Source organism: Gobio gobio (assembly GCF_949357685.1).
Source record: "Gobio gobio genome assembly, chromosome: 11".
Lineage (NCBI taxonomy): Eukaryota > Metazoa > Chordata > Actinopteri > Cypriniformes > Gobionidae > Gobio > Gobio gobio.
Window position 1 is genome coordinate 56,267,535 of NC_137104.1, and position 15,013 is coordinate 56,282,547.

Genomic DNA, 15,013 nt, shown 5'->3' on the forward strand with positions numbered 1-15,013 from the left:
CTTGGCCTAGGCTTTGTCAAGGATGGGGGCGTTTCCCTTTTAATAAAGGTGTTCGCCCCTGGCCTGTCTTTTCATTTAAAAACATGGCGTTGTTTATGCATCCTTGTTTTAGCCTCCTCTGTTACAGAGTCGTCAGGCCAAGGCCCGCCCCCTTCTCTGCGTTCTGGGGTCACGTGCAATGCAGACGAGGATGTTGCAGGAGACAGCGACTTTGTCAGTAGTCGTGGGGTGGAATTAAGCGTCTTTCGCCGGTTTGCGGTTAGACTTTATCTGCTGTTTCCGCCTTTCGGAGCTTGGTGGCCGCCATCTGCTGGCGGCCCCCGGCCTCTTCCTGGAGGATGGTACGGCCGGTGGTTTTTCACATTTCTGTGATATTGTTCCTTTGCTTTATGTCTCTGCTTCACCTCCTTTAGGGCCCGGGTTGAGCAGAACATCGGATAATCCTTCTGTCGGTATGGTTCTGGTCGGATGCTCCCCTGAGGCCCGAGCATTGCCAATGACTGACGCCCTCGCAATCAAGGTTGGCCGCTGCATGGAAAGAAAGACAGCCGCCCCGATGCAGGTGACGTAAGCTGTACTCCCCTCGCTTTAGAGGGTCTTTGCTGAGCACTTCTGCTGAGTACACTGCTGTTGGCAATGTGATTAGGTCCATGTTTGTAGGCCCTGCCCAAGAGACTGCGCCGTCCTGGGGGCCCTAGGACACGACGAAGCAGGTTGTCCCTAGCTGCCTCTGGGATGGAGCCAGCCCCAGGTGCGGGTATAGGAGCCAGCTGGCTCTGAGGGGCCAGCTTGGACGGTCTGGGCAGTTGGACTTCAGGACAGGTAGTAGGCGCTAACCGGCCTCCTTGCAGGAAAGTCCCGACACTATGGCCCACGAGTGGGCCTCGGAGGCTCTTCTCCACTGGTGTCGACGTCAGCAGTGACCCGTCATTGGCCCTGGGGATGAGTCCCCAGGTGTTAACTGGTTTTCCAGGCCTTCGTCAGCAGTAGACAGCTGCCGTCAGCCCAGGTAGCAGCAGCCAGCATTCTTAGAGTAAGGCTCCCAGTCTGGGTTTCCTTCGCTCAGGAGTTAGGCCCTGTTTGGCCTCCCTGAGAGCCTGCTGTGGTCAGCAGGCACTGTTTGGTCTCCCCTGAGGGGGCACCATAGGCATTAAGTCCCTCGACGGCTGGTACGAGCTGCTGAATAGGTGGTAGGCGCTACTGGGCCTCCCTATGGGCCTGCTGTGGGGTAAGCAGGCCCACTTGACCTCCTCTGCGGATGGCGTTCCTGGGCCCCAGTCACTGGATGGCTAGCACGAGTGTTAGCAGGTAGTAGGCCTCATCCGGCCTCCCTGAGTGACCTCCCTGGAGGCAAACTCCCGGAAATGAAGTACTATGAGTAGCAGCTTCTGCTATCAGGTGGTAGGCATGGTGGCCTCCCTGACGATGAGCTCACGGTTCCGGTTCCCAGTCACTGTGGTAATGAGCGTGATGTGCGAGAGAAGCACGACGGACGGCATGCTCTGCTACCAGGTGGAGGCATTGCGCCTCCCTGGAATCGTTCCCCGGTCCCCAGTTTTGGTAACGGATCGTAGCATGGGTTGCTATCAGGCAAAGCTGCACGGGCTTCCCTGAGGGGATTCGCTTTGGAGTAGTAGGCCCACGTGGCCTCCTCTGAGGGCACGCTCTGGTCTCGTGGTTCCTGGATAAATCCAGTCAATGAGCAGAGGCCGGCTCCCCGGCCGCTGTGGTGTGCATAAAGTGCTATAAGTGGCACTTTTTTGCTATCAGGTGGTAGGCATGGTACCTCCCTGAAAGCGAGCTCCCGGTCCCCAGCCGCTGTGGTGAGCTTGAGGCGCTATGAGTAGCACACTCAGTTTGGCTATGAGTGCCCGATGTCTTGCAGTTGGTAGGTCCGCTTGGCCTTCCTGATTAAGCGAGTCCCTGGTCTTCCCAGCTACCTCGAGGGCTAGCACGACTGCGATCAGGTATCAGGCCCGTTGGCCTCCCTGAGGACGAGCGCTGCTTTGGATGCGCGAGCGGTCTATCAGGTTACCAGGTGGAGGCCTCTCTCGGCCTTCCTGGGGGACGAGTTCCCTAGGCGGGAACACACAACTGGCTTTTTTGCTGACAGCTAGTGGCTACCCGCTATCAGGCACCGGCCTCTGGCCGTTTGCGAGACCTGAAGGCGGTGTTCTTACCCTAGCACGATGAAGTGTCACTGCGGCTATGTGGTCCCGACAGGACGGGACCTGCATAGTAGGCCTACGGCATGGTTGCCTACCGGGCAGGCTTATGAGCTCCTCTCAAACGAGGGTCTATTGTGAGCTTACAGCCTCCTGGGGCTGTTCTATTGGTGGTAGGTCCCGAGGGGCCCCTCTCGATATATTCAGCCTATAAGGCCTTTGGCCTCCTAAGCACGTTTTAAAATAAGTGCTTGGTAGATCCGAGGATCGAGCGGCCCCTCGCTAGCAAAGGTTTGAAAAGCACTTCGCTGAGCGCTGCTCTCCGGGATAACCCGTCCCTGAGGTCCGGCTAGTCGGTGATGCTGCCCTTTCTTGCAGCACCCTAGCGGGATGTCTCTTCGGAGGCGAGTACCAGAGGCTCTGTACTGTACAGACAGGGTTGACCGTATTACGTGTCCCATACTAGACTGGGTCACCTGGTCAGGTCTCCCTGGTGGCATTCGGTGATAATCTCCCGAATAGTGATTGGCATAGGGTTCCCTCGTAGTTCCCTTGCCACGTTCCCTTAAAGGAACCCCTTCTGAGTCGAATGGGTTGGTTCCAGGCCTTTGAGCAAGGCCTGGGAAGGAACTCATACGTGTGAAGTTTTCCTTCTCAGGCGATAAGCTTGGGCTTTGACCGTAGGGAGCGCTGTCACTGACAGCCTAACGTGACCAGAAGGGGAGTGGTTCAGGCTTTTCAGCAAGATTTGCTTGTCTTGACAGTTGTCACTGCCAGTGGGCATGCACTCCCGTCGGCATGGCGGCGTTGGTATATCGTTCCCCGTAGCGTCGAAGCTGACGCAGCGCGAGTTCCCTTTCGAAAGGGAACGTCTCAGGTTACAAATGTAACCATTGTTCCCTGAGAACAGGGAACGAGACGCTGCGTCGCTGTGCCATGCCGCAGGGCCTGCCTGCCGAAACAGTCCCTTCAGACGATAGATACTGTCATGTTGGCAAGGCGCCCTTATATACTTCCTGGTCGCACCTTGATGACATCATAGGCTGTCGCCGGTCAATAGGATTGACGTGATTCAATGTGATTTCAGGCACCAGTCACGCTGGAGGCGTTCCCCGTAGCGTCGAAGCTGACGCAGCGTCTCGTTCCCTGTTCTCAGGGAACAATGGTTACATTTGTAACCTGAGACGTTTTCTCCAGAGCTGCTTTATAGATTAAAGTGAAATGAACTATTTTAAATTATTGAACACTGAACTGACTTCAGCTGAACACTGACACTATTTTATTCTAGAGCTACTGTACAGCTGAAATGAACTCTGTATTATTGAATCATTTTCTTGTTATCCCTGTAAAGATACTTTGAAACCATATGTATTGTATAAAGCTCTATATAAAGGTGGCTTTACTATAAAGGTACACTTACTTGCCTCATAAGTAAATAACTGGACACAAAATATTGATTTGAGTTTAAATATTTTATTATCACAAAACTCAAAGCTTCCACAAAGTAAAAATGTCCCTGGCAAGCAGATTAAAACCAAGACGAACAAACAAGCTCAAACAAGACGTTCATTTGAGTGTTAATATACAGTCAAAACATGTGTCTTACATGTGTATTAGTTATTGAATTTGGTGTAGTTTTCACAAGCAAGTTGTAAATTTTCAAAACTCTTAGTACTAATTTAACAACAGATCATGAAAAATGACTTTTTCAAACATTTTAGTGTTCCCTTTCAAGGGCCTCTGCGTGATTGCTTCCTGAAGCACGTATGTAAGCAGTCCAATAGAGTGAGAGATTGGCATAGGCAGGTGATGTCCTAGACCCAGAAACTATAAAGCACCCATGAACACAAACAGATATTAGCTCCAGTGCCTTCAGTAGCGCTCTATGTTGTACCATTGTCTGTCAGATTGGTGTTTTTGTCCGTTATATTTGAGAATACTGGGAGTTTTTCACCTCACACAAAAATAATAGATTTACTGACAAAGAGTACACACACATTTAAGTTAAAATGGCGAGCGAACAACCACAGCAGTTTACAAAGTGTGTTCATCCCTGCCTACGCTACATCAGGGGTGGGGATACACATTCCATGTGTGTTGTTTGTATGGGAGCGCAGCACGCTCAGGCAACTTTCGAGGGAGCTGGTTGTGAGCATTGTGAGCTTCTGCCCACGATAACGCTGCCTTCCCGGCGAGTGCTCTTTGAGAAGGGCGCTTCGGCTCGTGTTCCCCATAGCTCGGTTCCCTGCTTCTGCCGAGGCGGCTTCAGTCGTGGGGATTGCGAATGGATATGGCAGAGGGGTTAGAGACGGGCATCGCCCTTTCTCTACCTTCACCTGCCTTGTCCAGTGTTTCATCTCAGGGTTGAAAGCACGCTTTGCGGTTTCTTCTGCCCTGAGTGAAGCTTAGAGGCAGTAATCTTATGTATGTGCATCCGCTCTCGTTGGACTGACATTGTTCATTTATAAATTTCCCATATGGGTAAGATAAGCACATAGTGAATAAGCACATAGTGAATCACGTGTTTGCTGCAGGCAGCGCATAGATTACAGTCTGAAATAAAGATTCCAGTGGTGGATCTCGCATTTGCTGAGTCGCGTGTAGATTACAGACTGCAATAAAGAATCTATGGCTTGGTTCGCGTGTTTGCCGAGGCAGCGCATTGATTACAGTCTGCTATAAAGAATCTGGTGGCTCGGATTACGCATTTGCAGAGGCAGCGTGTGGATTTCACTCTGCTATAAAGAATCTGGTGGCTCGGATCACGCATTTGCAGAGGCAGCGTGTGGATTTCACTCTGCTATAAAGAATCTGGTGGCTCGGATCACGCATTTGCTGAGGCAGCGCAGAGGCAGGCAGAGGAAGTGCCCCTTATACAAGTGACAACGAGACGTTGCGTCACCCGGCCATACTCCCTGCGTGCCCGTGAGCACCGACTTCAGGCTTTTCAGATGCTAGTATCTGTTTGTGTTCACGGGTGCTTTATAGTTTCCGGGTCTATGATGTCACCCGCCTAGGACGTTCTGTCACTTTATTGGACTGGTTACATATGCGGTTCACGACACAATCACGCAGAGACGTTTCCACAGCGGTGACGCAGCATCTCGTTCCCTATTCAGGGAACTAAGTTTATATACGTAACCAAGACGTTTTCAATTGTGTTAGTATAAAACACAAAATCACAATAAATATTTATATCTATAAAAACATTTAATTCACAGTAACTGCCTTTCATAATCCTATTATTATAAAAAATTGTGTTCAGTTTAACACATTTTTCTATGATTTAATCCAACTGATATTAATGGTTAATCAGTGAATTATTTGGTAAATCTATACATTTCTATAGATATAGATTCTGTTGAATCACATGATTCGTAGTTTCCGAAATGTAATGAACTAAATATAATTAATTATTGTTACAGTTAAAGCAATTTAAAACACACAATAACCACAGTGTTCAATGTGTGTGTGTGTGTGTGTGTGTGTGTGTGTGTGTGTGTGTGTGTGTGTGTGTGTGTGTGTGTGTGATAAAGAGAAATTGAGAACATTTGCAATATTTTGAAAACAGAGCAAGATAGAGAACAAGCGAGATGAAACAATACAAAAAATGTGTCTGTCAGATTGATCAGAGTTGATTCCAAAAGTGGGAGACAGATGGCATCAAATACAGCATTTTACATTACAGTATGCCATGTGTGACTGTAAACAAAGACCTGACCATAGTAGAGACTGACAAATTACTGTAAGATCTTGAACTGAGATATTAAAGTGTCATTGTTCTCTACAGGTTGAGGGATTGTGGTGTTACAGATGAAGGTTGTGGTGCTCTGGCTTCAGCTCTGAGATCAAACCCCTCACACTTGAAAGAACTGGATCTGTCAATGAATAAAATAACATACTCAGGAGTGAAGCTGATCTCTGGTGGATTGAAGGATCCTCACTGTAAACTGGAGAAACTGTGGTAAGATTGTATAAATATATCAACATCCTCCTCCATTTTCTTCATATGGTCAATAATGAACAAAATAGACAAAAACTAAACAAGACAAAATTGTCCTGACAGATGATTTTGTTGTTTAATCGTCATTAGATTCTTTCCAAAGTTTAAGACAGTTTTTATTACTAATACAAGTCTCCTCTGTTTCGAGCCGGGGTCCTGGTCACCCTGTCAGGTTTATTTTGTGATGATTACCATTTGAATGTATATTATCCTGCTTATTGTACCGATCCACAATCTGATTCTGACCTGTAATGCTGCCTGAATCATAATGACACCGTCAGTAGGTTTTTTTCTCTCCAATCTGTCTCCTGATGGAGTTTGGGATCTTGCCACCGTCGCCTCTGGATTGCTTAGTTGGGGACATTTAATATTCAACAATATTATTGATCTGCATGTACTGATGCTGCTGTATAAGAACTGAACTGAGCTGGACGATGACATCACTGTTTTCTCCAGTGCTGCTTTATAGATTAAATTAACTAGTTGAATTATTGAAGATCTATAAAACAGAACTGAATCAACACTGAACTGGCTTCATCTGAACACTGACACTATTTTCTTCTAGAGCTGCTGTACAGCTGAAATTAATTCTGTATTATTGAATAATTTTCTTGTTATCACTGTAAAGCTGCTTTGAAACCATATGTATTGTATAAAGCGCTAAATAAAGGTGGATTGACTATTGTACACCTACTTGCCATATAAGTAAATAACTGGACACAAAATATTGATTTGAGTTTAAATATTTTATCACGAAACTAAAAGCTTCCTCAAAGTAAATTTTTTTCCTATCAAGCAGATTTAAACCAAGATGAACAAACAACCTCAAACATTGACCATTTAAGTGATAATATACAGTCATAACTTTTATTACATGGATTTTCACAAAATTAATACTTTTTGGACATGAAATATTTGTAAGTTGAAATTGTTTCAAAGTCTTACATGTGTGTTACTGTTTTTATTGATTTTGGTGTAGTTTTCACAAGCAAGTAGTACATTTTCAAAACTCTTGGTACTAATTTAACAACATATGAGTGTTTTCAATTGTGTTAGTATAAAACACAAAATCACCAAAAAAAAAATTCATCTATAAAAGCATTTCATTCTCAGTAACTGTCTTTCATAATCCTATTACTATCACATTTTTCATTTGCATCTCTTCTCGTTCAGTTTAATATGTTTGACGTTTTCCTGTAGCTCAAACAGTAGAGCGTGGCGCTAGCAACGCCAAGGTCATGGGTTCGATTCCCAGGGAAAGCAAGAGCTGACAAAATGTAAAATGTGTACCTCGAATGCTATGTAAGTTGCTTTGGATAAAAGTGTCTGTCAAATGCATAAATGTAAAATGTTTGTCTATGATTTAATCCAATTGATCTTAAGGGTTAATCAGTGAATCATTTGGTAAATCTATACATTTCTACAGATATAGATTCTGCAGAACTGCATGATTAGTAATTTCCGAAATGGACAACTAAGTACAATGAATTATTGTTAGAGTATAAGCAATTTAAAACAGATAATAACCACAATGTTATGTGTGTGTGTGTGTGTGTGTGTGAAGAGAGACAAGAGTACAAAAGAGATGAAACTATCAAAAAATGTGTCTGTCAGATTGATCAGAGATGATTCCAAAAGAGGGAGACAGATGACATCAAATACGCCATTTTACATTACAGTATGCCATGTGGGACTATAAACAAAGGCCTGACCATAGTAGAGACTACTGTAAGATCCTGAACTGAGAGACTTAAGAGTGTCATTGTTCTCTACAGGTTGAGGGATTGTGGAGTTTCAGATGAAGGTTGTGCTGCTCTGGCTTCAGCTCTGAGATCAAACCCCTCACACCTGAGAGAACTGATTCTGACACGGAATAATCTAAGAGACTCAGGAGTGAAGCTGCTCTCTGGTGGACTGATGGATCCTCACTGTAAACTGGAGAAACTGAGGTAAGATTGTATAAATATATCAATATCCTCATCCATTTTCTTCAAATGATCAATAACAAAAAATATATACAAAAACTAAACAAGACAAAAATTGTCCTGATAGATGATTTTCTTTTGGTCTGCTGAGTATAAGACAGTGGCAGTGGTGGCTCAAAACCAAGGGGTTTCCCTGAGGGGATACCCGCTCCACATGATCAAAGTGCCGCGGCGATGCCTTTAGTCATGTGTAAAGATCCTTGGTGTATGTCTCAAAGGCCGGTGTTCATCGCGTTACGATGGCATACGGTGGCATACTTACATAGAAATGATGGTGGTGTTTTAGGCTCTGAAGCACTTTTTGCCAGACCTCATGGGCCAACATGTGCTTGTTCATTAAAGATAACGACAACACATCGGTGGTCACATATATAAATACAAAAACTAAAACTAAAACAAAACTAAACAAGACAAAAATTGTCCTGACAGATGATTTTGTTGCTTAATCATCATTAGATTCTTTCCAAAGTTTTTGACAGTTTTTATAACTAATACAAGACTCCTCTGTTTCGAGCCGGGGTCCTGATCACCCTGTCAAGTTTATTTTGTGATGAGAGCCGTTTTAATGTATATTATCCTGCTTATTGTACCGATCCACAATCTGATTCTGACCTGTAATGCAGCCTGAATCATAATGACACAGTCATTAGGTTTTTTTTCTCCAATCTGTCTCCTGATGGAGTTTGGGATTTTCCCACTGTCTCTTCTGGATTGCTTAGTTGGGGACATTTAATATTCAACAATATTATTGATCTGCCTGTACTGACACTTTTGTATGAAAACTGAACTGAGCTGGACGATGACATCACTGTTTTCTCCAGAGCTGCTTTATAGATTAAATTAACTAGTTTAATTATTGATGATCTGTACAACAGAACTGCAGCAACACTGAACTGACTTCAGCTGAACACTGACACTATTTTATTCTAGTGCTGCTGTATAGCTGAAATGAACTCTGTTTTATTGAATAATTTTCTTGTTATCACTGTAAAGCTGTTTTGAAACATTATCAGTCATTTAGTTTATATAGTTAATTTAATTTACCGATTAGATTTATTTGGGTATTTAGTTGAAAATGTAGTGTCTCCAACTGAGCAAGCCAAGCCAAAGGTGACAGTGGCAAGGAACCAAAACTCCATCAAAGGAACCAAAACTCCTTCAAGGAACCAAAACTCCATGCTAGTATAAAACACGAAATCACAAAATAAATGTTTCATTTATAAAAACATTTCAATCACAGTAACTGCCTTTCATAATCATATTAATATCACATTTTTAATTTGCCTCTTGTTTAATATGTTTGTATATGATTTAATCCAACTGATCTTAATGGTTAATCAGTGAATCATTTGGTAAATCTATACATTTCTATAGATATAGATTCTGTAGAACTGCATGGTTTGTAATTTCCGAAATGGATAACTAAATATAATGAATTATTGTTACAGTATAAGCAATTTAAATCAGATAACCACAATGTTCAGTGTGTGTGTGTGTGTGTGTGTGTGTGTGTGTGTGTGTGTGTGTGTGTGTGTGTGTGTGTGTGTGTGTGTGTGTGATAAAGAGAGACAGGAGTACAAGAGAGATGAAACAATAAAAAAAAATTGTCAGATTGATCAGAGATGATTACAAGAGAGGGAGACAGATGGCATCAAATACTGCATTTTACAGTTTGCCTCGTGGCACTGTAAACAAAGGCACTCAGCTAGTTTAAAATATTTTTTGTCATAGCTTATGATTGTATCTTGTTATTCATGTGTATAATGAAGTAGTGTGTATTTGGTGGATTCTGGATTGTGTTTTACAAATAAACAAACTCAGATGTATAGATATTCTACAGTGATGTAGAAAAATATATAATGATACATTTATGGCCTTTTCTGTGATTGAATATATTTACTGAATTAAATAAATTACTTTAATATTTAAAGGTGTTAACTCTAATCTTACACTGCAAAATGATAACTTACAAAGCATTAAATTCATCAGAATTATTTAATGAATGAAGCACACAAAAAATGTATGATAAATCCCTAAAATTGACATTTAATTGGCATAACTGTATTTTTTTATGATATTGAAATTAACCTGCTCAAGCAGCATGTAGAAGTGGGTCTGAACCTTAGACTGGACCTGTTAATGGTCCCGGGTGTAAGTCTCTCTTTCTGATTGTGAAGTTCCTACTTTTCTGAGCTGTAGATCCTGAACTGAGAGACTGAAGAGTCTCATTTTTCTCTACAGGTTGAGTGATTGTGGTGTTACAGATAAAGGTTGTGCTGCTCTGGCTTCAGCTCTGAGATCAAACCCCTCACACCTGAGAGAACTGGATCTGACACAGAATAAACTTAGCGCCCTAGTAGTGAAGCTGCTCTCTGATGGACTGAAGGATCCTCACTGTAAACTGGAGAAACTGAGGTAAGATTGTGTATGTAAACATTCTCCTCCCTTTTCTTCATATGGTAAATAAGGAACAAAATAGACAAAAACTAAACAAGACAAACACTGTTTTCTCTAGAGCTGCTTTATAGATGAACTAAACTAGATCTTTACAACAGAACTGAATCATCACTGAATTGACTTCAGCTGAACACTGACACTGTTTTATTCTAGAGCTGCTGTACAGCTTAAATTAACTCTGTTTGCATTATTGAATCATTTTCTTATCACTGTAAAGCTGCTTTGAAACCATATGTATTGTACAGTATAAAGCTCTATATAAAGGTGGCTTGACTATTGTACACCTACTTGAAGTAAATAACTGGACACAAAATATTGATTTGAGTTTATATATTTTATCACAAAACTCAAGGCTTCCACAAAGTAAAAATGTCCCTATCAAACAGATTTAAACCAAGACGAACAAACAACCTCAAACAGGACGAACATTTAAGTGATAATGTACAGTCATAACACTTATTACATTAATAAAATTAATAATTGTTTGGACATTAAATATATTTATAAGTAGAAACCATTTCAAAGTCGGACATGTGTGTTAGAGTTTTTATTGATTTTGGTGTAGTTTTCACAAGCAAGTTGTACATTTTCAAAACTCTTAGTACTCATTTAATAACAGATCATCAAAAATGAATTTCACACATTTGACTGTTTTCAATTGTGTTAGTATAAAAGACACAAAATCACAAAATAAATGTTTCATCTTTAAAAACATTTCATTCACAGTAACTGCCTTTCATAATCCGATTACTATCAAATATTTAATTTGCCTTGTTTAATATGTTTGTCTATGATTTTATCCAACTGATCTTAATGGTTAATCAGTGAATCCTTTGGTAAATCTAGGCTATACATTTCTATAGATATAGATTATGTAGATTCAACAAAGATGAGCAATAAATAATTGTATAGTAATAGTGGGAATTTTTAGGCACCTCGCGATCCGGTTCCGATTCTGGGAGTAGCAATCCGATTCCAAAACAATTCTTGAACTTTTTTCTTATTAATCTTATTAATAAACCTTAAAATCTTTATTTTTTTTATTATATATGTAATTATAAGTAATTTTTGAAATAATTACACAAATTAAATTAAAAACAATTGCATGTTAAGAATTTTAAATATATAAACTAATATAGCTTCAAAACATGAAAGCTAGTAAATAATAAAGAGGAACAAAAAACATATTAAAAGCAATGAACAAAGAGTGCTTTCAGTATTTAAGAGTATCTGAACATTTTCCATTCAAGAGCAGTGAGTGATATTTCTCTTTCTCAGCTTTACTGTTGTTTGATTATTAATGACATCATAGACAACTGAGAATAGTGTCATTGTTCTCTACAGGTTGAGTGATTGTGGAGTTACAGATGAAGGTTGTGTTGCTCTGGCTTCAGCTCTGAGATCAAAACCCTCACAACTGAGAGAACTGAGTCTGTCATTTAATAAACTAGGAGACCAAGGAGTGAAGCTGATCTCTGATGGACTGAAGGATCCTCATTGTAAACTGGAGACACTGTGGTAAGATTATATAAATGTTTCAACATTAACCTCAATTTTCCTCTTATGGTGAACAATGAACAAAATTAAACAAAAACTAAACAAGACAAAAGGACCTGCCAAATTATTGAAGATGATTTAATCGTCATTAGATTGTTTCCAAAGTGTGACATAATTTTACAATATTAATGATAATATAAACGATTGGATGATGTGTTTAAAGATGCGTTTAAGGTACTCAGATAAAAAAAATTGAAACTAACCCCATCAAGCAGCATGTAGAAGCTGATCCTTAGACTGGACCTGTTAATGGTGCCGTATATAAAGTCTCTCTTTCTGATTGTGAAGTTCCTGATTATCTGAGCTGTAGATCCTGAACTGAGAGACTGAAGAGTGTCATTGTTCTCTACAGGTTGAAGGAATGTGGTGTCACAGATGAAGGTTGTGCTGCTCTGGCTTCAGCTCTGAGATCAAACCCCTCACACCTGAGAGAACTGGATCTGTCATGGAATAAACTAAGAGACTCAGATGTGAAGCTGCTCTCTGATCTGAAGGAGGATCCACATTATAAACTGGAGAAGCTTTGGTGAGTAGTGATGATTAAAACATTGTTTTGATTGAAAGTTAATTTATTATCTACTTCCGAGGTTACTTTCTGCTAATGGTGACTTACACACTATAAACATGCTTAATAAGAGTTTGATTCATTTATTTATTTTAGTATTAATAGTAACAATTAATTTTAATTTAATTTATTAAATAACTATTTATGACAAATTTTTGTCGTAAAAATAAAACTGACCCAATGACAGAAAGAGGACAGTCATACAAGTTTATAGATAAGGGTCAAGGATCATCATTCACTGTGATTTGGATGCAAAAATCAAAATCTGAATGTTTAAAAACCAGCTTTAACAATCTTGTGTCACATTGTTATATTATAATCTCCCACTTAATAGTCTAAGTAGTTTCTTTTAGTCGTTCTAAAGTGTAAAATGCAATAATGCCACACACATTTGACTGTCTGTGTTTTACTTACAGGTTTAGATTATAGTCTGATCTTCTCTGGATAAGCTGATGGCAGAAGTGGGGGACTCGAGTCAGACTTAAGTCGCACTTTTAGGACTTGAGACTTGCTTGACAAATATTAATAAAAGACTTGACTTTGACTTGATATTCATGACTTGAGATTTGAATCGGACTTGAGTTAAATGACTCTAAATAACTTGTTTTTGTTTAATAAATATCTGTTTTTTAACACACCAAGTAGAGAGAGTTAACGTAAGAGATAGAAGTGAATGAAAATGAAAGGTGCTACACCAAGTTTCCATGGTAATCAGTCACTCACAGATCACGGCATGCACATGCTAACACCTGCGCTCAGTGTTGCCAGATTTAGCGGGTTCCGGCCATGCTCTATCCATCATTTTCATACAATGAGGTTGCGATGATAGTTCAAAATTGCACAAAAAAAACCTTTACTACGAAACCGTCAAGCACTGTAAGTTGAAATGTGGTATCTGACTAGTGTTGCACAATGATGGATAACTGCATATTTCTCTTGTTGAATAATGTGACGGGTGCGTAGCCCAGGATATGACATATTTGGCCTATACAATAGTTGACGGAGTTATTTTGGTGCTTAATTTAATGTTTGTTACTTTTATTTAAATCCCTGTATTATGAGAACAACAAAGGACAAGGAAATTAGTTAAAAGTTTATTATAATCTTGAATATACAGAAGGATGCTCACTATTTTATATTTCTCTTTGCTGTTTAACTTTACCTGAGTACTAGATTACCCTGGTCCATGGAGTGGCAGCAGACAAAGAAAGAGGCGGGGCTTAAGCCTCCCAACTTATGCTCTTCCAGAGGAAGTTGGACTATACCATCATGTGTTGATTTAGGAGGGATCTTTAAGTTTATTTTATTCAGTTATTTGTTTGATTTGAGTATTTTCTTTTCATATGTTTGGTTATATGTATGTGTTATGTTAGGCATTATATTGGATATTGTGTTGTAAATGTTATTTTGTTTGAGTTTATTTAGTAAAGGTATTATTTTGATATTCACCTTTTATGATTGTTTGGTAGAGGCTTAATGGGTATTTATTGCATCATGGGGAAGAGCACAGGTTAGTTAGTATTAAACATTATATAATAAACAATACTTTGTTAACAGAGGAGATTTATTTTTAAGCCTATTTAATTTGTGTTAATTTAAGTTAACACACATCTCAAGTTTTACTTTTTGTATGACTTTGTTTGAAATCTGACCCTGAATACCCTGAAAACAATTTTTTTGTCTTTTTGTTGGAAGAAATACATTTCCGTCTCGTCACTACCTGTCCTGCCTGTTCTTGACCACGACCACAACAAATAATTAACCAGTTTTGGTGATGACGCTTACTGTGAGCGTTTCGACAGCGTAGCGTTTTGTGTGTGTGTGTGTTACACGAATATCCGTGGAAGTGTTACTAGTATTTCAGTTCACAGATTGTTTCTATATAAAAATGTCAATACAATGTAAAGTATTTGATCTGGCACTTGTTTTCAATCATTTTGCTCTGTTTTTATGCTTGTTGTTGTCAACTGTTGACATTGTACTGGCGGTTGGTCAGTGTTGTATTTGTGATTGGACGGCTGGGTTAAAGTCAGTATTTCTTTTTTATTTTCTTAGTATTTAATCACCATTTCTGTGCGTGTTCTGCAATGGAGCTGATTTTTGACAAATTATGTAACAAAAAGTAATTTTTATAGTCTCCCATTGATTGAAATTAAATAAAAACTGCTTAAATCCCCCCAACACTGCACAAATGTAAAACATTTTAGTAAAACATGATTAAAGTGAGTAAAATTACATTTGGACTATTTTTTTTTCTTTTTCTTCAGTAAACTTAATTTGG

The 15,013-nt window shown here is 40.1% G+C and overlaps 1 protein-coding gene across 1 annotated transcript in view; it reads left to right on the plus strand.

Moving 5' to 3' along the window:
• The window catches only part of LOC307133319 (NACHT, LRR and PYD domains-containing protein 3-like), a 96,946-nt gene that overhangs the window by 8,847 nt on the left and 73,086 nt on the right, over window positions 1-15,013 (plus strand). Inside the window, exons 6-10 of the mRNA XM_079828324.1 lie at window positions 5,956-6,129; window positions 7,944-8,117; window positions 10,395-10,568; window positions 11,955-12,128; window positions 12,520-12,693. Coding sequence (XP_079684450.1) covers window positions 5,956-6,129; window positions 7,944-8,117; window positions 10,395-10,568; window positions 11,955-12,128; window positions 12,520-12,693 — 870 coding nt within the window. The remainder of the gene's footprint in view (window positions 1-5,955; window positions 6,130-7,943; window positions 8,118-10,394; window positions 10,569-11,954; window positions 12,129-12,519; window positions 12,694-15,013) is intronic.